This window comes from Ostrea edulis, chromosome 3 (genome assembly GCF_947568905.1).
Source record: "Ostrea edulis chromosome 3, xbOstEdul1.1, whole genome shotgun sequence".
Lineage (NCBI taxonomy): Eukaryota > Metazoa > Mollusca > Bivalvia > Ostreida > Ostreidae > Ostrea > Ostrea edulis.
Window position 1 is genome coordinate 85,166,959 of NC_079166.1, and position 24,208 is coordinate 85,191,166.

Genomic DNA, 24,208 nt, shown 5'->3' on the forward strand with positions numbered 1-24,208 from the left:
AGGTGCTGATTGTGTAAAAATACGGGATATCATTCCTGGCTAAAACAAAACCTTAAACTGAATGAAGTAACAGCCCACATCTAAAAGACTGAATACATTCATTTTGAGTGGTCTTTGTGCTTACCTGCAAAAGTCTCAGCACACGGGTTGATTCCAGACAGCCGTTTCGATGTGCCAAAGTCCGAGATTTTTAACAGACCACTATACGTGTTGACCAGAACATTATCACCCTTTATGTCACGATGAACGATTTTATTGTCATGCTACAAAAAAACTCAGCAAATTACACTTTATTGATTAAAAACAAAACTAAGGTTGACTGAGCCACAATGAAATATTCAATATTAAGTCACACTACTGTCCTAATGGGACTAATACCCCCGCAGGGCTCATCAATATAGGGGCATATCTGAAATATTGTATAGCTGAAGACCAGAAACACCCGATTTACATCATTATTCACGCTTCATCTGAATACAAGTTTCAGAATACTCTAAATTCCTTTCAAAGAGTGTACAAACAGGAAAAACACTCTCTTATGAAATGTCTGGAAAAAATCGTATCCACAGACAGATAGACAGAGATGGACTGATGACTCTTAAACATGTGCAGTAGTCTTTGTGAGATAGTTACAAAATGACTTAGTCTAAAAAGTTGAATAAAACATCCTGTAAAATGAAAATATGGATCCATATTTTCTTGAAAGATATACATGTAGAATTTAAATGAAAATGACAATATCATAACTTCATTATATACAAAGTATATATACAAAATTTGAATTAAATGTGTTGTCTCCTTGCTAGATTTTAGGTGTTTGACAATTGCAGGCTCAGACTTGGTTTTTTGTAGTTTTGATTCCACGAAAATAACGTTCAAGAAGTTTGGGTTAGTTGTAAATCACTTCTATTAATCTACTTTACAATGATTCCATTCATCAATTATATGTTTATATATATCATACATAACACAGATGATTGATAGAACAGGAGATCTTACCAAGTACTTGAGTCCTTCCAATATCTGTTTTGTGTAGAAAGCTATGGTGGTTTCATTGTCTTTTAGGGGTCCCCACTTTGACAGCAATAGGGCAGACAAACTTCCTTTAATAGACATGAAAACAAATTAATGTAGCAGACGAAATCACAGACAGTATTAGGGCAGACAAACTTCCTGTAATAGACATAAAAACAACTTAATGTAACAGATGAAATCACAGACAGCATTAGGCAGACAAACTTCCTGTAACAGATATCAAAACAAATTAATATAGCAGATGAAATCGCAGACAGCAATAGGGCAGAATAACTTCCCGTTACAAACATCAACACAAATTAATGTAGCAGACGAAATCACAGACAGCGATAGGGCAGACAAACTTCATGTTACAGACATCAACACAAATTAATGTAGCAGACGAAATCGCAGACAGCGATAGGGCAGACAAACTTCCTGTTACAGACATCAAAACAATTAGATTAATGATTATGTAGCAGAAGAAATCTGCTTACTAGCTTGCGGACAATTTGTTTAGCATATAATAATTATGGTATTAAGCCGTGATACAACCAAAAACAAGAGGCCCATGGGCCTAGAATCGCTCTTCTGATACATTGTAGAACAGGCAAAAATTCTCACTAACCAAGATTCATCAATTAACAAAGTTTGATGATGTTAAGTCAAATAGTACCTGAAAATTTAAATGTAACTGTCCAAAAGTAGGTCACGGTGACCTACTTTTGGTAGACACACTGAAGACTCAAGATGCATCAACTGACAAATCAAATAGTATTCAAATAAGCCGTCAAATTCCAAAAGAAGGCCACAGTGACCTACTTTTTGGTCGACACACTCCAGAGACTCAAGATGCATCAACTGACAAAGTTTGATAATTGAAGTCAAATAGTATCTGAAATATTCAGATATAAACGTCAAAATCCAAAAGTAGGTCACGTGACCTACTTCTTAGTCAACAAACTATGAAGACTCAAGATGCGTTAACTGACAAAGTTTGATGATCCTAGCTTTCATAGTGTCCAAAATATGCATCTAAAATTGAAAATGTGAAATTTGAATGTCAGCAAAATTTAAAAAGTAGGTCACTGTGACCTACTTCTTTTTATAAATATGTTTTGAGGCCTCTAGATGCATCAACTTACAAGGTTTGATGATTCTAAACCTCTCGGTATCTGAAAATGTATTCATAAATGATTAGCCATAAAATTCAGAAAGTAGGTCATGGTGACATACTTTTCACATGACACACTTTAAGGTCCCATGATCCATCAACTGACAACTTTTGATGATCATAGGCTCAAAAGTGTCCAAGATATGCATCAAAATCCATTTAATAATTACCTGCAAAATTCAAAAAGTAGGTCATCATGACCTACTTTTGAGACAACATGATATTAGGTCCTAAGATGCATCAACTGACAAAATTTGATGATCCTAGTCCTTATACTACGCAAAATATCAAAGTTTTAACAAAACAAAATTTAAGGTCAACTTTGAAGTGACCTTGAGACCACACCCTTTGCCCCCGGATGATGCCTTGAACAAATTTTTATCTACAACCTATCTTCATACTTATGCATAAGTTTGGTGGTAATTTGCCCAGAGGTTCTTGAGAAGATTTTTTAGCAACCACTACTTTTGTTTGCATTTTCCTAATTTTCTCCCTTTGTTAAAGGGTCACAACCCTAGTTTTAGTACAAATGAAAGCCCTTGGGCCAAGGATACCCTGTGACAAATCTGACAAAAATGGGCCAAGGGGTTCTTGAGATATAGCCCTTTTTCCAAAAAGTTGACGCACACCGCACGCCAGACATATGGCCATATGATTAGCTCTTTGATTAGCTCTTTGAGCCTTCGGCTCAGAAGAGCTAATAAAACCTCTAGCGATCTAAAGTATTTAAGAGTGTTGTCTGATTAACCATGGACAACACACTGTACTGAAAAATAAACCAAACACAAAAATGAAATTTTCATAAAGTGTGTGTCTATCATATTTGATAGTAACTTTAGTTTTTTTGATAAAATATAGACAAAAGTAAGGATTTTAATATACTCGAATAAGCATTAGATATGGTTCTATGGTAAACTCCCAAATCACCAGGTTTCATCACAGAATATACATTGTGAATTTGGATCACTAAGTCTCCCTTCACAGTAACATTACAGTTCATGGACAACTCTCCATCAGAAGTCAGGTTAAAGTTCAAAGTTCATACAGCCGTTACAATGACATTTGACCTCACTAACCTCCAGGGACTTGTTCCATGAATATCTTAAAGTACCCGTCTTCACTGAGCGAGCCCAGATATTTAACAATGTTTCTGTGACTCAGTCGACTGTGAAGTTTGATTTCCTCATGAAGTGGCTGCACATCTCTGTTAAAAAGATAACAAATTGTCTGATTATCTCATTTATAAGACAGAAGAATTTATATCAAAAATATTAACAAATTGTCTGATTATCTCATCTATAAGACATTGAATAATTTATATCGAAAAAATAACAAATTGTCTGATTATCTCATCTATAAGACTTTATATCAAAAAGATAACAAATTGTCTGATTATCTCATCTGTAAGACATTGAATAATTTATATCGAAAAAATTAACAAATTGTCCGATTATCTCATCTATAGGACAGAAGAATTTATATCAAAAAGATAACAAATTGTCTGATTATCTCATATATAAGACATTGAATAATCTATATCAAAAAGATAACAAATTGTCTGATTATCTCATATACAAGACAGAAAAATTTATATCAAAAAGATAACAAATTGTCTGATTATCTCATCTGTAAGACATTGAATAATTTATATCGAAAAAATTAACAAATTGTCCGATTATCTCATCTATAGGACAGAAGAATTTATATCAAAAAGATAACAAATTGTCTGATTATCTCATATATAAGACATTGAATAATCTATATCAAAAAGATAACAAATTGTCTGATTATCTCATATATAAGACAGAAAAATTTATATCAAAAAAATAACAAATTGTCTGATTATCTCATCTATAAGACAGAAGAATTTATATCAAAAAGATTAACAAACTGTTGATTATCTCATCTATAACACTCTGAAGAATGTATATCATATTACAGTTTGCCTACTCCTAATCATATACAAGTATAAGTTTCTATTCTATTTGTGTATAATTTGAGTTTATCAATTTTTGTCTTGTTCATCCCAGAACTTTGTGTGTGTGTGTGTGTGTGTGTGTGAGTGAGGGAGGGGGGAGGGAGTCATTGTGTATGTGTGAGTGAGGGAGGGGGGGGGGTTATTGTGTATGTGTGAGTGAGGGAGGGGAAGGGAATAAATTGAGGACACTACATTTAATACACATCTATGTTTCTCAGTCAAATCTCATAACTTCGGGGGGAAACACTTGATTTAGCTTAGTATATGTTTTTCTCTGGATAAAATCTCCATCACTTACGGAGGGGGAGGGGAGAAAAGGATTGCGAGGATGCAATCCACTTACTGAATGTTTTTCTATGAAATTTCCTCCACTGGTGCGAGGCAGGGGGGTGAGTGTGAGGAGTGAGAGAGGGTGAAGGAGAAGAGGGAGGAAGAGGGAGAGGGGGAGAGAGAAGGATTGTGAGGATGCAATCCACTTTTACTGTACGTTTTTCTATGAAATTTCCTCCACTGGTGCGGGGGAGGGGGTGGGTTTGCGGAGTGAGAGAGGGTGAAGGAGAGGTGGGAGGGAGAGGGGATGAGGGAGGGAGATGGGGTGAGGGAGGGAGAGGGAGAGGGGGAGAGAGAGGGGGTAAGGGGGGAGAAGTAAGGGAGAGTGAGTGAGGGAGAGGGAGTGAGGGAGATGGGGTGAGGGAGAGAGAGGAGGTGAGGGAGAGGGAGTGAGGGAGAGAGAGGAGGTGAGGGAGAGGGAGTGAGGGAGGGAGAGGAGGTGAGGGAGGGAGAGGGGGTGAGGGAGGGAGAGGAGGTGAGGGAGGGAGAGGAGGTGAGGGAGGGAGAGGAGGTGAGGGAGAGGGAGTGAGGGAGGGAGAGGAGGTGAGGGAGAGGGAGTGAGGGAGAGAGAGGAGGTGAGGGAGAGGGAGTGAGGGAGAGAGAGGAGGTGAGGGAGAGGGAGTGAGGGAGGGAGAGGAGGTGAGGGAGGGAGAGGAGGTGAGGGAGGGAGAGGAGGTGAGGGAGAGGGAGTGAGGGAGGGAGAGGAGGTGAGGGAGAGGGAGTGAGTGAAGGAGAGGGGGCAAGGGAGGGAGAGGAGGTGAGGGAGAGGGAGTGAGGGAGGGAAAGGAGGTGAGGGAGAGGGAGTGAGTGAAGGAGAGGGAGTGAGGGAGAGGGAGTGAGGGAGAGGGAGTGAGGGAGGGAGAGGAGGTGAGGGAGAGGGAGTGAGGGAGGGAGATGAGGTGAGGGAGAGGGAGTGAGGGAGGGAGAGGAGGTGAGGGAGAGGGAGTGAGTGAAGGAGAGGGGGCAAGGGAGGGAGAGGAGGTGAGGGAGAGGGAGTGAGGGAGGGAGAGGAGGTGAGGGAGAGGGAGTGAGTGAAGGAGAGGGGGCAAGGGAGGGAGAGGAGGTGAGGGAGAGGGAGTGAGGGAGGGAGAGGAGGTGAGGGAGAGGGAGTGAGGGAGAGGAGGTGAGGGAGAGGGAGTGAGGGAGAGGAGGTGAGGGAGAGGAGGTGAGGGAGGGAGAGAGAGAGAGGAGGTGAGGGAGAGGGAGTGAGGGAGAGAGAGGAGGTGAGGGAGAGGGAGTGAGGGAGGGAGAGAAGGTGAGGGAGAGGGAGTGAGGGAGGGAGAGGAGGTGAGGGAGAGGGAGTGAGTGAAGGAGAGGGGGCAAGGGAGGGAGAGGAGGTGAGGGAGAGGGAGTGAGGGAGGGAGAGGAGGTGAGGGAGAGGGAGTGAGGGAGGGAGGGAGAGGAGGTGAGGAAGAGGGAGTGAGTGAAGGAGAGGGGGTGAGGGAGGGAGAGGAGGTGAGGGAGAGGGAGTGAGGGAGGGAGAGGAGGTGAGGGAGAGGGAGTGAGGGAGGGAGAGGGGGAGGGAGAGGGGGTAAGGGGGGAGAGGTAAGGGAGAGTGAGTGAGGGAGAGGGGGTGAGGGAGATGGGGTGAGTGAAGGAGAGGGGGTGAGGGAGAGGGGGTAAGGGGGGAGAGGTAAGGGAGAGTGAGGGAGGGAGAGGAGGTGAGGGAGAGGGAGTGAGTGAAGGAGAGGGGGTGAGGGAGGGAGAGGAGGTGAGGGAGAGGGAGTGAGGGAGGGAGAGGAGGTGAGGGAGAGGGAGTGAGGAAGGGAGAGGAGGTGAGGAAGAGGGAGTGAGGGAGGGAGAGGAGGTGAGGGAGAGGGAGTGAGTGAAGGAGAGGGGGCAAGGGAGGGAGAGGAGGTGAGGGAGAGGGAGTGAGGGAGGGAGATGAGGTGAGGGAGAGGGAGTGAGTGAAGGAGAGGGGGTGAGGGAGGGAGAGGAGGTGAGGGAGAGGGAGTGAGGGAGGGAGAGGAGGTGAGGGAGAGGGAGTGAGGGAGGGAGAGGGGGAGGGAGAGGGGGTAAGGGGGGAGAGGTAAGGGAGAGTGAGTGAGGGAGAGGGGGTGAGGGAGATGGGGTGAGGGAGAGAGAGGAGGTGAGGGAGAGGGAGTGAGGGAGAGAGAGGAGGTGAGGGAGAGGGAGTGAGGGAGGGAGAGGAGGTGAGGGAGGGAGAGGGAGGGAGGGAGGGAGAGGGAGTGAGTGAGGGAGAGGGAGTGAGGGAGATGGGGCAAGGGAGGGAGAGGAGGTGAGGGAGAGGGAGTGAGGGAGGGAGAGGAGGTGAGGGAGGGAGAGGGAGGGAGGGAGGGAGAGGGAGTGAGTGAGGGAGAGGGAGTGAGGGAGATGGGGCAAGGGAGGGAGAGGAGGTGAGGGAGAGGGAGTGAGGGAGAGGGAGTGAGTGAAGGAGAGGGGGCGAGGGAGGGAGAGGAGGTGAGGGAGAGGGAGTGAGGGAGGGAGAGGGGGAGGGAGAGGAGGTGAGGGAGGGAGAGGGAGTGAGGGATGGAGAGGGAGTGAGTGAGGGAGAGGGAGTGAGTGAGGGAGAGGGGGCGAGGGAGGGAGAGGAGGTGAGGGAGAGGGGGTGAGGGAGGGAGAGGAGGTGAGGGAGAGGGGGTGAGGGAGAGGGAGTGAGGGAGAGGGAGTGAGGGAGAGGGAGTGAGTGAAGGAAAGGGGGCGAGGGAGGGAGAGGAGGTGAGGGAGAGGGAGTGAGGGAGGGAGAGGGGGAGGGAGGGAGAGGAGGTGAGGGAGAGGGAGTGAGGGAGGGAGATGGGGTGAGGGAGAGAGAGGAGGTGAGGGAGAGGGAGTGAGGGAGAGGGAGTGAGTGAGGGATAGGGGGTGAGGGAGGGAGAGGGGGCGAGGGAGTGAGAGGAAGTGAGGGAGAGGGGGCGAGGGAGGGAGAGGGGGTGAGGGAGGGAGAGGGGGCAAGGGAGGGAGAGGGAGTGAGGGAGGGAAAGGGAGGGAGGGAGAGGGGGCGAGGGGAGAGGGGGTGAGGGAGGGAGAGTAGGTGAGGGAGAGGGGGTGAGGGAGGGAGAGGGGGTGAGGGAGTGGGGGTGCAATCCACTTACTGGGTGTTTTTCTCTGGAATCTCCTTCACCGCTATCCTGACTTGTGTCTTCGTATCACGTGCTGCATAAACAACACCAAATGACCCCCGACCCAAAACCACACGCTGGTTCTTCTCATCCAACTCGTACTGATACTAAAATCATTCAATTTCATTTTAACCCAAAATTTCATTGTCTGAGCAACAACGTTGACTTTTTATGACATAACTTACTATGGAAAGCATTGAAAGTCATTGCAATTTTAAAGTTTTTGTTTAAAATTTATCCTAAAATTATCATATTAATTAAAAGTGTATTAAACTGAATGTGAGTTTACCTCGATGGTGTCATATTCATCCAGTGACTCCGAAAATACCTGACTGTCCACCTGATCTTTGATCATGTTGGACACAATGTTATAAAATCTGAAATTTACGTAACGAAAACAAAATGATATGATGTTATAAAATCTGAAATATGTGTAACAAAAACAAACTAGAACTATCCTAATGAGACTAATACCCCCCGCGGGGCATATAAGATGATGGGAAATATTTAATGCAAGCACATAAGCTGCACATTGGATATTTTCACATTATCTACAGGGCAATCAATGGGAATCAGAAAATGTCCGTAACTTCTATAACTGTTAAAATATTTCAATGAAAATAGAAGATGCACAACTACATTATATATATAAGATGAGAATAAAGTTTGAATCAAATCTGTTCAACGCTATTAGAATTAAACTCTGGACAAAGTGCGCAACCCCCAAAATGAAAAGAAAATGTGTTTAACTTCTATAACTGTTAAAATATTTCAATGAAAATAGGAGATGCACAACTACATAATATATAGAAGATGTTCATAAAGTTTGAATGAAATATGTCCAGCAGTATTAGAAATAAACTTCGGACAAATTGCCTCTACAGACAAACGGACGGACAGACGGACAAAGTGATTCCAGTATACCCCCCAAACTTCGTTTGCAGGGGGTATAATAAATGATGTTATAAAATCTGAAATATGTGTAACAAAAACAAATAAATGATGTTATACAAGAGGCCCATGGGCCTAGAATCACTCTTCTGATACATTGTAGAACAGGCAAAAATTCTCACTAACCAAGATTCATCAATTAACAAGGTTTTAAAGACCTATCACATGATAATATATAAAGGGGATATCATACAGTACACTATTAGATTAGGCAATCAAAATAATTACAAAATGAAGTTACTTAACCTACGTGCATATCTGGGTAGTACATACATGTATTTCTCTTCTACATGAATTTGTTCAAGGGTCATAGAGACGTCTCGGTTGGGGTGCTAAATACCGAATTTACTATGCACACAATTAGAACAAGGGGATCGTATTGTATTTTGTCCCGATTTTTAATGTAATTACATTTCATGTCATTGTTGGAGAATGGTTCTTAAATCCAATATCAACAAAATTGCTTTTTAACTTTTTCAGCTCTGTTGAAATAAAAAAACAAAAAGCGAGTTAAGTGAAGGTTTGATGATCCTTGGGTTTTTAGTTTGAAAGATGTATAGATTTGCAAAAAAAAAAGCAAAAGTAGGTCACAGTGACCTACCTTTTAGCTGACACACTCTGAGAAGTCAAGATGCATCAACTTAATAAGTTTGATGGATCTAAGCCACTTAGTATCTGAAATATCTAAATATAGCCATGAAATTCAAAAAGTATAACAGTGACCTACTTCTTAATTGACACTCTCCAAGGACTCAAGATACATCAACTGAAACAGGTTCATGATTCTAGGCCTCTTAGCATTTGATTTAGATATAGCTTTGACGTTAAAAAAGTAGATCAAGGTAACCTAATTTATAGTCTGCACACTCCGAGGACTCAAGATGTTTCAACTGACAAAGTTTGATGATGTTAAGTCAAATAGTACCTGAAAATTTAAATGTAACTGTCCAAAAGTAGGTCACGGTGACCTACTTTTGGTCGACACACTGAAGACTCAAGATGCATCAACTGACAAGTCAAATAGTATTCAAATATAGCCGTCAAATTCCAAAAGAAGGCCACAGTGACCTACTTTTTGGTCGGCACACTCCAAAGACTCTAGATGCATCAACTGAAAAAATTTGATAATTGAAGTCAAATAGTATCTGAAATATTCAGATATAAATGTCAAATTCCAAAAGTAGGTCACAGTGACCTACTTTTTGGTCAACACACTCTGAAGACTCAACAACCATAAACTGACAAAGTTTGATAATTGTAAGTCAAATAGTATCTGCAATATCAAAATATAGCTGTCAAATTCCACAAGTAGGTCACGGTGACCTACTTTTTGGTCAACAAACTATGAAGACACAAGATGCGTCAACTGACAAAGTTTGATGATCCTAGCTTTCATAGTGTCCAAAATATGCATCTAAAATTGAAAATGTGAAATTTGAATGTCTGCAAAATTCAAAAAGTAGGTCACTGTGACCTACTTTTTTATAAATATGTTTTGAAGCCTCTAGATGCATCAACTTACAAGGTTTGATGATTCTAAACCTCTTGGTATCTGAAATAACAACCTAAAATGTATTCATAAATGATTAGCCATAAAATTCAGAAAGTAGGTCATGGTGACATACTTTTTACATGATGCACTTCAAGGTCCCATGATCCATCAACTGACAACTTTTGATGATCATAGGCTCAAAAGTGTCCAAGATATGCATCAAAATCCATTTAATAACAATTACCTGCGAAATTCAAAGAGTAAGTCATCATGACCTACTTTTGAGACAACATGATATTAGGTCCTAAGATGCATCAACTGACATAATTTGATGATCCTAGTCCTTATACTAAGCAAAATATCAAAGTTTTAACAAAACAAAATTTAAGGTCAACTTTGAAATGACCTTGAGACCACACCCTTTGCCTCAGGATTATGCCTTGAACAGTATATCGAGGGAGCACTGTATTTGTTTCCTGTGTAATATTTTACTCCTGATTTCAGCTAAGTCTGACAAATTTCTCCTATACAAACTCTGTTAATAGGTCAGTGGTCATATTCATACATATAATCATGAAATTTTTAACCGAAGAAAAAGATTAAAACACTGGGATTGGGCAAGAAACTTGATATCGTGAGAGTTATATAAGTTACATCATGCACTAAGGCTCTGTCCAGTGGAGATGATTCGCAGCTAGAAATACGATTTAATTCCAATAGTTTTATGTGAAATAACAGACTTACTCCCTTCTTTGGAGCTCCGAGGAAAAAAAGATGTGGAAATCATCCGAGTTTTCCTGGACGTACAGAAATACAGCACGACAGTCTCTCCTGTACAGGCTGAAATCAAACAGCACAAAATTACATGTCAAAATCGTAAAATGAAAACCGTAGAATGAATTTACACATCAAAATCATACAATGAAATTACATGTCAAAACAGCAGAAAATTACACGTCTAAATCATAGAATGAAAGTACGGGTCAAAATAGCAGAAAATTACACGTCTAAATAATAGCATGAAAGTACATGTCAAAATAGCAGAAAATTACACGTCTAAATCGTAGTATGAATTTACATGTCAAAATCATAGAATGAATTCACACATCAAAATAGCAAATTGAAAGCACACGTCAAAACCGTAAAATAAAATTCACACATTTTAAAATCATAGAATGAATTTACATGTCAAAATTTGCAGAATGAAATTAGACGTCAAAAGAATAGAATAAAAATACACGTTAAACATTATTAGATAAAGAATACATATCAGAATGACAGAACTAAATTACAAAAATGCATTTAAGGAGGTATACTATATCGTCATGGCCAACTTCCTTTTAAAACAAGACCGAAAATATAAATATCAGCAATATTTGTGTATTCCTTTCAAATCTTATCACTTAGTTAGGTATCACAATAGGTTAATGTGATGACTGCTGCACTGTAGATCACAAATAAAAGTCCTGCAGAGTTTTCATTTCTTTCAGATTACATGTATACTAAAACTCCAATTTTTTAACTACAAGTGAATTGAAAGTTTTCAATTTTGAAATATTGCTGGACACATTCTCCATTTTTCATCCATATCAAACTCCTCTGGTGCAGTATTCCTCCTTAATTCTATAAATATATGAAAAATTGCTATGTCTTCTTTTGCACATTTCTGTATATTAGAACTTTGATAGACAGGTGGATTAAGGGATGACTTTGATAGATAGACAGATGGAATGAGGATTGAAATACAAAACATTGATTGAAAGACAGATTTAGGGACAAGATACAGTACTTTGGTAGATAGATACAATGTAGATGGAATGAGGGAATACTGATAGACAGATGGAATGAGGGAAGACTGATAGACAGATGGAATGAGGGAATACTGATAGACAGATGGAATGAGAGAAGACAGAAAGACAGATGGAATGAGGGAAGACTGATAGACAGATGGAATGAGGGAAAACTGATAGACAGGTGGAATGAGAGAAGACTGATAGACAGGTGGAATGAAGGATGACTGATAGACAGATGGAATGAGGACCGATACCTGACTCCTTTGATAGAGGTAGCAATGAACGTCCAGTCATGGTCTTTGCTGCTCTCCGTCTCGGGATAAACGTGCCATAGTCTCACTTCTTTTGTTTCTTCATCCCAATTTATCTGGACGTAACTCGGCATTAAAACCTTAGTAGGCTCCTGCACCAACACCTGTAATTAATCATCATCTGTAATTAATTATCATCTACATGTATAATTAAGTATTACCTGTAATTAATTATCAGTTGTCACCAGCAGTCGGAAAATGTAAATGTTTATAATGCTTTATTGTGACATAATCACGGGAAATGTAATTTTTATGACATACTCCCAGGAAATGTAAAATTTTATGACATATTCACGGGAAATATAAATTTTTAAGACATACTCACGGGAAATGTAAATTTTTATGACATACTCTGACATGGTAAATGTAAATTCTATGACATACCCACGGGAAATGTAAATTTTAATGACAAACTCATGGTAAATGTAATTTTTTATGACATACTCACAGGAAATGAACTACTGGTCAGTTCCTTGGAGTCAGTTTTACAAGCTTCTGCGAAAAACTCCATCCAGAAATTAAATAACTGCAACATGAAATAAAGATAATAAAGTTCAAAGTCAATTTCAATTTTATCAAAGTGGTTAATAAAAAAAGTGTAAACTGTCCAAACTTACTTTATATCATATGACATGAGAAAAAATTACTTTTCATTCCTTATAATTTGATTTAGAAAATCATGTTTAACATTATTTGATGAGTAATTCTAAAGAAAATATGAATTTTATACAATGCAAACCAATATTGCCATAGCAACAAAATGGAAACTTAACAGCCAAACGTATTGTGACGTAATCCGTAAGACGCCATATAACAGGACAAAAAAGCAACTTTGCTTATACGTTTGATAAAATCCAATAAATTGTGTGTTACAAGTAAAATTAAATTATATCAAATTAATGATTATGGATTTTTTTAAAAACATTTTTGTGGCTGCCTTAGTTCCATAGACTGTATACGCTACTCTGACAATTTGCCTAATGCTAAATTAAACATCAAATTATTAACATCAACGTTAAAATTCATTAACATTAAATCAACATTAGGCACAATTGGTCGTGTAAACAAATTCAAATTACATAGAAGATAACTGCATACTGATTTAAAGGCTAGCTTGTAATTGTTGAAAAAATGTTTGATTTTTTTCCCCCCAACAACCTTTTAAATTTATTATGACCTAGCTCTGATGGATTTAATTCAACTTGATTTTAAACTTATTGAAACCTGATTGATTTAAGGTATTCAATGTATAATGACCATATTTCATATCTAAGAAATGGATGGTGGAATTTTTGTAATCATGGTATCATTTTGAAGTGTTCATCAAATAAAAATAATCCACCATAGGAATTTTCAAAATTTTGTTTACTGCTTGATTTATTTCACCTAGAATTTAACATTGAGGTATATGGGAAAAGCATGTTTTATTACAATATTTTAAGAAGAAATTATATTTTCACACAAATCTCTTGGTAGGAAGTTACATACACTTTCTCTTAATGAAAATATGAAATAAAATTAATCATTGACCACGCACATTTTTAGAAAATTAGATTTTTCTTATTTTTACAAAGGGCAGACAACTCTTCCAAAAAGTCTTAAGTGCAAAAAGGTCAGCTTCTAATCATTTACCAATCATGTGAATTTCATCTGCTTCACTTTCATCATTATCTAACAATAAACATTTATGTTGATCTAAATCCTTCAAAATTGTTCATTATCCTTTCATTATACATGCAATACCTTAATTAAACCTTAAAGGTCATGCTACACAATAGAACTTTCATATCAATATGAAAAAAATTATCCTACATGCTGTTGACGTAGTTCAAAATTTTCCATTTTTCCAATTTGGTCATTTCCGCTCTGTCCACAGACAAGAAATGATGTGGATTTGTATGTTGGCTGGAAACCAGACACTATGATTTTAGGATGGGAAACCAACAAGAGGCCCATGGGTCACATCACTCACCTGAATCATCTTAACATGGCTCAGCTGTTGTGATTTTTAAAACATTCTTTCTTTTCAATCTTTATTCTCTTGAAAAATTTTTTATCATCAATGTGACTCATGTAATATAATTTTTTTTAATGAAAAAATCATGCATGTTGGTACAAAATCTTAGCTTTTATACTATTAAAATTCCTGACGTTTTTACCTGTAATTCTTTGGAATAACTTGTTGTCTTCTTCTTAAACCTCATGATTAAAGATATGTTACCCACTGTAGATTTCAAGTACCTGTGTAAATAAGCAATGAAATTCTAAAATCTCTCACCAATTTAAAACCAAGTTGCTCACAGTTGAAATCATAACATTTTTACCTTCGCAAGTAACCACCTAAATATTTATATTTTATTTTTGTTTTGAATGTTTATAAGATTTTATGTATGACCAGTGTGTCAGGTAAAGGTTAGTAAAATGTATTTTGTGACACAATACAAGGGATGACAGTAGAATATATTTTGTCACACAGTACAAGGGAGCCTTAGGGAGGACAGTATAATATATTTTGTCACACAGTACAAAGGAGGACAGTATAATATATTCTGTCACACAGTACAAAGGAGGACAGTAGAATATATTTTGTTACACAGTACATGACATGAGATAACCTGTAAATTAGACATGATAAGAGAAATTGGAGAGCACCAGCTCCACACTCACCAGTTTGGAGGTTCTAATCTGAACATACAATCTGCCGCCTGGACGGCCTTCCCATAATCCTGTGCCAGGACAGAGATTTCAAAGAACGTGGCCACATCCCAGTAATCCTGTAGTGAGGTAAGGCTGCCCTTCTTCCCAATCAGGTTGTTCAGCACGAGGCCTGAGGACATAAATTAACATTCTGACAATGATCAAAATAAATTTACAATAATTTGTTTTAATCAATATATAAAATCAGTATTTCAAATAATTCATAAGAAATTGACATTGACCCTCTTATAAGTCAGGCTAAATTTTTTATCAGATTGTCCGTCAGCTAAATTTACTTATTTACCAAGAGTTGTGTTTACTTGTTGTACATATATTGATTCAGAAAATATAAAATACCTTTGTACATTACAAATTGGACTCATTCTTTGTACAATGTTTGTTATGCATAAGTCAGACATAGACTTCAGAGTCGAAACTTCAACCCCCAACTCCCTCAAAATAAAGTGCACCGCCACGGTACATGATACGCCCGTCACATATTGTTAACAGTATAGATTGTACCCATTAAAACATTTTTTTTTTTTATATCTTAAAGTAGGATGCGACACACCTTCTACCTAAGATGCATTAGTTGACCAATTTTGGTGATTCTAGGTCTAATAGTTTTCAAGTTATGAGGCGGACAAGTTTTTGCCATATATGGCCATATCTTCTTAATGAAAAGTCACAGTGACCTGGTTTTAATGTGTGACACACCTTCTACCCAAGATGTACATGTATCTACAGACAAAGTTTGATGATTCTAGGCCTTGTAGTATTTAAGTTACGGGTCGGACACGAAAAAGCTAACAGACGGACGGACAGACGGATATCTTCTTAATGAAAAGTCACAGTGACCTGGTTTTAATGTGCGACACACCTTCTACCCAAGATGTATCTACAGACAAAGTTTGATGATTCTAGGCCTTGTAGTATTTAAGTTACGGGTCGGACACGAAAAAGCTAACAGACGGACGGACAGACAGATATCTTCTTAATGAAAAGTCACAGTGACCTGGTTTTAATGTGCGACACACCTTCTACCCAAGATGTATCTACAGACAAAGTTTGATGATTCTAGGCCTTGTAGTATTTAAGTTACGGGTCGGACACGAAAAAGCTAACAGACGGACAGACAGACGGACGGACATGAACGCCATACCATAATACGTCCCGTCTTAAGACGGGCGTATAAAAACCAACTTTTGTGGGAGTATACACAGTATTTATCATATCCATTTAATCAACCCCCCACGTTGATAAATAATTCTACACAATTTTTATGTTATGTTAAACCTTTATAGTAGAATTCTTTCATGATTCAACATACCAATTCTTTGAAGTTCAGAACAGGAGGCAAAGTCCTTCCCAGAGATGACTAAAAGTGTGGCAAGGTTAATCCCTGCATATTCATTGGGTTGTCGGTCAAAACCTTTCCTATACCTGCAACAGAGGAAATTCAAAGTAAATAGAGACATTCTAACTGAAAAGAAGGCATTATCACTCAACACTAGGTGGCAATGTCCAATAATATTCACCACTAGATAGCACTGTCCAATAGAACTCGCCACTAGATGGCACTGTTCAATAATACTCACCACTAGATGGCACTGTCCAATAATATTCACATCACTAGATGACACTGTCCAATAATTTTCACCACTAGATGGAATTGTCCAAGAATATTTACCACTAGATGGCACTGTTCTATAATATTTACCACTAGATGACAGTGTAATACTCACTACTAGGTGGCACTATGACTGTGATACTCACCACTAGGTGGCACTGTTTTCCTTCTAATTGACATTGTTCTACAATACTCACACAACAAGATGGTGCTGTGATACTCACCACGAGAGAGATGGCGCTATGGCACTCAACAATAGATGGTAATGAGTTATTCACCATTAATATTGCTGTGATATTCATGATACTCACCACTAGGTGGCACTGTCCAGTATGGATCGGTCAGTGTACTTGTGATACTCACCACTAGGTGGCACTGTCCAGCATGGATCGGTCAGTGTACTTGTGACATTCACCACTAGGTGGCACTGTCCAGCATGGATCGGTCAGTGTACTTGTGACAATCACCACTAGGTGGCACTGTCCAGCATGGATCGGTCAGTGTACTCGAGATACTCACCATTCAATGGCATTGTCCAGCATGGATCGGTCAGTGTAATCAGAGTCTATGTACATATCTTTGTATATCCGCCCACACAAACACAGCATGTCAGGACTAGGGTTGTCTGTCTGTCGAATCGCCTACAAAACAATACACAGGTGTTCACAGAGATGAAAGATTTATTAATGTCTTCAAACAACTAAAGATCTCTAAGACTCAATAAGATATAAGTTTTTGCTAACAAATGTGCATCATCAAGTTTAATTCTAAAAGTAAGAATGTTAATGAGGCAAAGTTGATGATGCCAAATATTTGTGACTGGCAGCGGGATATTGTAAAACTATGTAAAGAAAATGAGATAAACCATCAGAAATAATACAGTCTTTGATCAATTCCATTAAATTTTTCAAGATTCTTTACTCCGAGAAAAACAAGTCTTCCCTCATTTGATCTGATTAGTGATTTGAGCTTTAACCTTACCTCTACGATAATCTTTAACTTTATCTCTAGAATAACCTTTAACCTTCCTTCTAGGTTAGCCTTTAACCTTACCACTAGAATAACCTTTAACCTTACCTCAAGGCTAACCTTTAACCTTACTTGTAGAATCACCTTTAACCTCACCTCTAAGTTAACCTTTAACCTTACCTCTAATCTTACCTTAAGGATAATTTTTAACCTTACCTCTAGAATAACCTTTCATCATACCTTTCGAATAACCTTTAACCTTACCTTTAGAATAATCTTTAACCTTACCTCTAGAATAACTTTTAAAGCTTTACTTCTGTCACCATTTTGATTTCTCCTGAAAAACATTATGACAGGTATGAAGACATTTTTTGTAATATTCCTTAATACAGTGGAACCCCGTTATTACGTTTTCCATTTTGTCACGATAAAATAACGTAATACCGGGTGCAACGTAATAAACGTTCCCAGTGAAATCCATTAAAAATATCGTTTGGAAATTGTATATCGTCCGTTGGTACTCCGTGAAGGGGTGTGTGAATATATCTTTACTGTTTCTTTGTTTAAAAGACTATGACACTTTGTTTTATTTACATCTTATCTTTAATGTCCGTAATTCTTCATGTTCTTATCCCTTTTCTTTATTTCTGGTGTAGGATACATAAGGATGTTTTGATAAACGTTGCTTTTCTGCATTCGTTTGGACCGCCATTTTGTTCAACTTTAAAACAATGCGTTCATGTAAATTTCTCTCAATTAATAACTCGTTCCGGTTCGTATTCAACATTCGTATTAAAAAAAATAACAAAACATCGTTTTTATTAAGTTCGGTAATTACACAATACACAACGCAATAAAAAAAATCCCACCCAAAAAACAACAAAACTATAGACACAAAACGCACACAATACCCAACACTTACGCACTTTTCTCACCAACGATAAACACGAAGAACAATTTAAGCGCAATCCACATAAAAAAAATATAATGATGCACGAAGATTTCATTTACAACGCTAAATCATGGCACTAAAATCACGTGCGCATCAGGGATTTTAGAATATTCACTGAGGTAAATGCCGTGCACGAATCGGCCGATAACACAGGACAGTTTGATTGGTGTATGTATGGACAAGATTTACGAACACCCAAGCTGCATGTCCAAACAACGGACAATTTTTTAATTGAACACCTTTAGTCACCTATGTCCAAGAACTTACCCAAGCGGTTTTAACATTGCTACGATAAATCTTGTCTTTCATGTTTGGTACCAAAGCTGTCCGTAAATAGAGTTTTAATAGCGAAGGTAATCACAATATGCTGAGCACGCAGGTAGTTGAGAAATTATTTCTTTGATTATCAAAATATGAAAAATGAAGTAAATTTCATAGAGTACAATTTCTAAATAAACATTATTTAATTGTTTATCACTGGCTTCGTTACGGGGTATTCACCTGTATTGATGTCGCTAGATCTATCGAAGCGTGATCAGTCAAGCTTCTCTAATCCCCAAACAGACCAGGAAATTTACGTGGTGACTGCCTCAGGCAGTCAAGGTGTGAATGGCTTATTATTTTGAGAATCACTATTGAATAATTAGGGGTTTATTACGTTTTCGTCGGAATTTTTACAACGTAATACCGAGTCCCGGCATCTTAGGACAACGTAATAACGAGGTCTATTTTATATAGGTTTGTTAAGAAATGGTTTTGTGTTTTGAAATTCCAACGTAATATGCGGACTAACGTATTAAAGGGGGAACGTAATAACGGGGTTCCACTGTACCAATGATTGATAAGTGATCTGTTTACAACAAATAATGAATTCAATGTTTTTCCCACTGATCTGTTCACAACAAACATAATGAATTCAGTGTACACGAGTTCTTTAATTGTGTTGCCTACTGACCTGTTCAGAGCGAAGGCGTAGAGATACATGACACAGAACTGCCCCGTGATTTTGTTTTGAGGAATCTGCTCCAAGTCTTCTACTAACTGTGCCATGGCATCATAATTCTGAGAAAAAGAAAATCCAGATGACAATAAACTGACAGAAAAAGAAAATCCAGATGATAATAAACTGACAGAAAAAGAAAATCCAGATGATAATAAACTGACAGAAAAAGAAAATCCAGATGACAATAAACTGACAGAAAAAGAAAAATCCAGATGACAATAAACTGACAGAAAAAGAAAAATCCAGATGACAATAAACTGACATGATGACAAAAAAATTAGATGATAAGACAGAAAAAATCCAGATGACAATAAACTGACATGATGACAGAAAAATTAGATGATAAGACAGAAAAAAATCCAGATGACAATAAACTGACATGATGACAGAAAAATTAGATGATAAGACAGAAGAAATCCAGATGACAATAAACTGACATGACAAAAAAATTAGATGATAAGACAGAAAAAATCCAGATGACAATAAACTGACATGATGACAGAAAAATTAGATGATAAGACAGAAAAAATCCTGATGACAGATAAGATTTCATTCATTTATGCACGATTTCGATTATAACATGGACAGACATTAAATAAAAATGAAACTAAAGTCTTAACATGTTAGATATTCAAATGCTCCGTTATATTATCATCATTATAAATTCACCATGACATCTACTGACCTGTGTTTCTCTCAGGGAAATTAGCATATTCATGACAACATCTACACACAAGAGCTGGGGGTCATCCAAGCGTGTCCTCATGGCGTCCAAAACCTGACAAAAATGTTTAACTTTTTTAACACCTTTCTTCATGTCACCATGGTAACTCATCAAAGTCAAATGAGATCAACAGGGTAAAATAGGGCCTTAGCATCAATCACATCCACCCATTGACTGCTACACGTTACTACTGACGTGGATTATTTATAGTGTCTCTTTCACTGAGCATGACCATAGTCCTTTCACATACCTGAATGACTTCGTGGAATTTCAAAATTCCACTTATCTACATGATTTAGGTTGTGTGACAACACTAAATGAACTTGTTAGAATGCTTCTGATAGGTTACTTTATTTGTTAGGAAACTTTCTAGACTTTTCATTACAATATATTGGGAAATATGGTTAAAGGTTTAGGAAAACATTTGAACGAAAGTAAAATCATGGCCAAAAAAACTGAAGTGAAGACGAAGAAGTATTGCACATTTTTAACAATAGTGATGATGGAACAAATTTCAGGGTTTTAATTTTACTCAAGTACAATTGGGGAACAGAAATGTTTGCTCAAGTATCTATGGCAGATTTTGTAATGGGAAACCCACGATTTACCACTAAACTTCAAAGAAGGTTGGTCTCATTAAGATATTGTGCCTGTAAATGCACCATTCATTGGAGAAGAAAAATTATACATGGACATGAATGCTTTTGAGCCTTCTGATTTATTTTTGCTATTTAGCTGTTTGCTAATGATGATTTCATAAATATGTTGGTTGAGCAAACAAATTTGTACGCCCAAAGACAAGGGAAAGCTAATTAGAAGATGTTAGTTGGTGCTTTCGTGTGTATCGCTCGTTACAGCAATACAAAGGTGTATTGTTACCTAACGAGAACACTAAATGACACAGATAGTGACATTATCATGTTTGATTATTATTGTTATTTATAAACCAGATTGCATTGACATTATCACATGTAACAAAAAAATTGTGACAACTATTCTCTTTATAACTAGATTTCATTTTCTTTTCATTTCATTAAGGCTATTCCAGAAATAAATACATGGGGGGGTCGGGAGGCACCTTTTGTATATACCAAGCACCCATAAAAAAAAAATAAAAAATTACCCCATGACCCATCAAATTGATAAACTCATTTTACAATGACCCATCTAATTAAAAAAAAAACTAACCAGACCCACCACAAAAATATTTTTAAAAATGAAAAGGGTACAAATCTCGCGAGGTTTTCGGGACAAACATTCTAGTCAATGACGCGGTAATGCCTGTGCGACATTGTATCATAGTAGTTCTGAAGAAACGATGTCATATCAACAATCAAAGGCATCTATGGCGGGAATGTTGGAAAGATTGGGAGTCCAAACGATGCTATTATCATGAAATGGGTATGGATGTGTTTTTCCACGAATCGTTCGTCTTCTAATGGAGCCCGCGCCCAGAGGCCTCTATATCACCATCACACTGACTGATAAATATACCGTATATACTCGCCTATAAGTCGGTCCGCCTATAAGTCGGTTGTATTTTTTAGGGTTATTTTGTAGGAATTTGCCATTGACCCGCTTAGAAGGCGGCACAATTTTTTGTCAGAATCGGTTGACAATTTCAAGTCAATGCTCTAGTATTTTTACCTATGTTTCAACAAATATTTTGAGAAATTGATAATTATGGGGTGCTCAATATCCAAGCCATATGTGTTAGGGGTATAAACTCAACCCTTGATCTGTTATGGGCATTGATCCCTTGTTTATCTAAGCAATTATGGTCTCCTAATTACCAGTACCTGACACCGTGTTTACTTAGTGGCACGCGCCTCGTGAAAACTGTTACTGTGGGATTCCGGTATAATTCATTGTATCAACAATAGAGTTTTTTATAAAAGAGTCAAGAATGATGATCTAAATTATCTGTTAACAATATTCATTTTTTTTTAAGAAATATATTTCAGTTGGTATACATATGAATATTTCAATATTAAATCGGGTTCGTGATTCAATTTTACCGATAAACGATAGATGAGTTGAATTGAAAGTATTAGTTACGGGTAAATAATTTTTAACTAAACAAAAATATGTAAATACTTGTACTTTATACATGATTTTAAAATACATGTACATAAACAATACACTATGTCTAGATATTTGTGAACAATAATCATTTGTGTGGTAGATCTAGTCCATGATAATCGTCGGAGTTGTTTAAAAAACCCACTACATTACGACTCCCAGAAAAATACCAATGTTCTTAGGACGCACCTATAAGTCGGACATAGAGTTTTAGACCAAAAATTGACTCCCAAAAATCCGACTTATAGGCGAGTATATACGGTAACACATCGGTACCCTCGTATAAATCAACTAAGGTTTGCCTATTTTTATTAGAAAATGGAATACCTATTGGTTTCAAAATATTCCCAAAATCGATGCACTGTAAACTGTAATAATCTACAGAACAGAGTTTGCCGCCATCACGTCCAAAGGGACCCTACTAAACGCGCCTCTAATTTGAAGAGTGCCGTAATGGAAAGTTATGCGCTGCAAAGAGCGACAACTCGAATAGTTCTATGTTACTTCCGATTTCGAAAGCACGTTTTCAATTTTCCCTCCGACGTTTTGTAACCAACACGACAACAGCGACAATAAAAATATTCTGAAAACTCAACACCCACGTGGCACAAAATAAAACAATAGAAACTACCCACTACCCATAATAAATATTTTTTTAACAGTCCAACCACGGACCAAATAAAATATGAAAAAATACGACCACCCACACAAAAAAATATCATTTGCCGCCCGACCCCCCCATTTATCATTTCTGGAACAGCCCTTACCATGTAACCTGTCCATAATATGTAAATTTAAAGAAATATTTTTTTTTTATTTCTGGCATAGACATTGAACAATATCTACTTCACGGCTTGTATCTACAAGTCTAGTAAAGATAATAAAGAATTAATCAACCCAGGTATACATTTGTAGTGTTTTTCACCTCTCTACTTACCTGTGCAGGTAGATCAGGAATCTGACAAAATGAAATTCATAAATGAATTCCTCGATGTTTTCTGACGAATTTCTGTATAACTTTTAGTTATTATATTGTGAAAACTAGCAGAGATATAAGCATTCACACAAATGACACACTACAAGTATTTAACAAGCATTTGTGTAAATTCAGCAATGGCAGCCATTTTAGCAACATTTAATGCAGCAGCCTGGGGTTAATGACAAAGAAAACCTCTGATTCGTTTCTTCTACGTGTCCACTACTAAGTTTTCTGCGAGGACTAGGTTTACCATACCTTTGCTAGTTCTTCTCCTTTGTACTGGTCCCTGGCCTTCCGTAAATCGTTCAGAAATCTCTCCTTAATGTGCACCCTGTAACACACACACATATTCAGTCTTAGGCCAAAAGAAAATATATATTTCCTATTTCACTCCCCCCCCCCCCCCAAAAAAAATAGGTCGGGTAGGTAGGTAAAACATTTCATTTAAACATTTTAGTTGAAATCCTAGTTTTTGATACGCTTTCATACAGGTCTATATATAGACAGATGTAGAACAATGTGATTAGGGCTGTGACTGAATTCCTCAGAAATCAGAGGAAACCTGACCAGATAGGAAGGAAAACACCTCATCACAACTGGAAAAATATCATTTTCTGTCACTTTTTAGTTAGATCAAACCCAGTGTGTTTCATTTTTTTCAAAAATTGGGCCAATCACAGCTTTTCCTCTAATAAAAGGAAAAATCACAATCCTGTGTGATCCATACCATTCTTTGTTTCACACATCATTTACAGCAGACTAAACACTCACTGCAGCATGAAATCTTAAAATTGTGGGCTAGGAATCAAATTATTAATTTCCCCTACTTAACTTTGCAGACAAAACATAAATCAGTTGAAACTTACGTGTTTTCTTTTTCCATCTCGCTGAGTTTTTTCTTCAGATGTACGAAAAGTGATTGTTGGCCTTTTTCTGGGTGAACACAGCAGTTCTGAGGCAAGGTCGAATTCTCTACCACCACACAGGTCTTGTTGCTGTCCACAAGGTACGGGAAAAACAGGACATTGTTACTGCAGGACAACTGAAAA

At 38.1% G+C, this 24,208-nt stretch overlaps 1 protein-coding gene across 9 annotated transcripts in view; it reads right to left on the bottom strand.

Moving 5' to 3' along the window:
• LOC125673863 (mitogen-activated protein kinase kinase kinase 15-like) overlaps positions 1-24,208 on the bottom strand; it is a 76,063-nt gene that overhangs the window by 46,513 nt on the left and 5,342 nt on the right. For all 9 annotated transcript variants that reach the window (XM_056159244.1, XM_048910761.2, XM_056159248.1 and 6 more), the window contains exons 4-20: positions 24,026-24,201; positions 23,415-23,490; positions 20,060-20,152; positions 19,327-19,433; positions 17,708-17,756; positions 16,970-17,091; positions 16,151-16,263; positions 14,791-14,950; positions 14,283-14,364; positions 12,572-12,649; positions 12,067-12,227; positions 10,764-10,859; positions 7,866-7,953; positions 7,550-7,683; positions 3,265-3,392; positions 1,000-1,103; positions 125-263 (exon numbers count right to left, since the gene is read on the bottom strand). In XM_056159244.1, the coding sequence (XP_056015219.1) occupies positions 125-263; positions 1,000-1,103; positions 3,265-3,392; positions 7,550-7,683; positions 7,866-7,953; positions 10,764-10,859; positions 12,067-12,227; positions 12,572-12,649; positions 14,283-14,364; positions 14,791-14,950; positions 16,151-16,263; positions 16,970-17,091; positions 17,708-17,756; positions 19,327-19,433; positions 20,060-20,152; positions 23,415-23,490; positions 24,026-24,201 (1,906 nt within the window). The remainder of the gene's footprint in view (positions 1-124; positions 264-999; positions 1,104-3,264; positions 3,393-7,549; positions 7,684-7,865; positions 7,954-10,763; positions 10,860-12,066; positions 12,228-12,571; positions 12,650-14,282; positions 14,365-14,790; positions 14,951-16,150; positions 16,264-16,969; positions 17,092-17,707; positions 17,757-19,326; positions 19,434-20,059; positions 20,153-23,414; positions 23,491-24,025; positions 24,202-24,208) is intronic.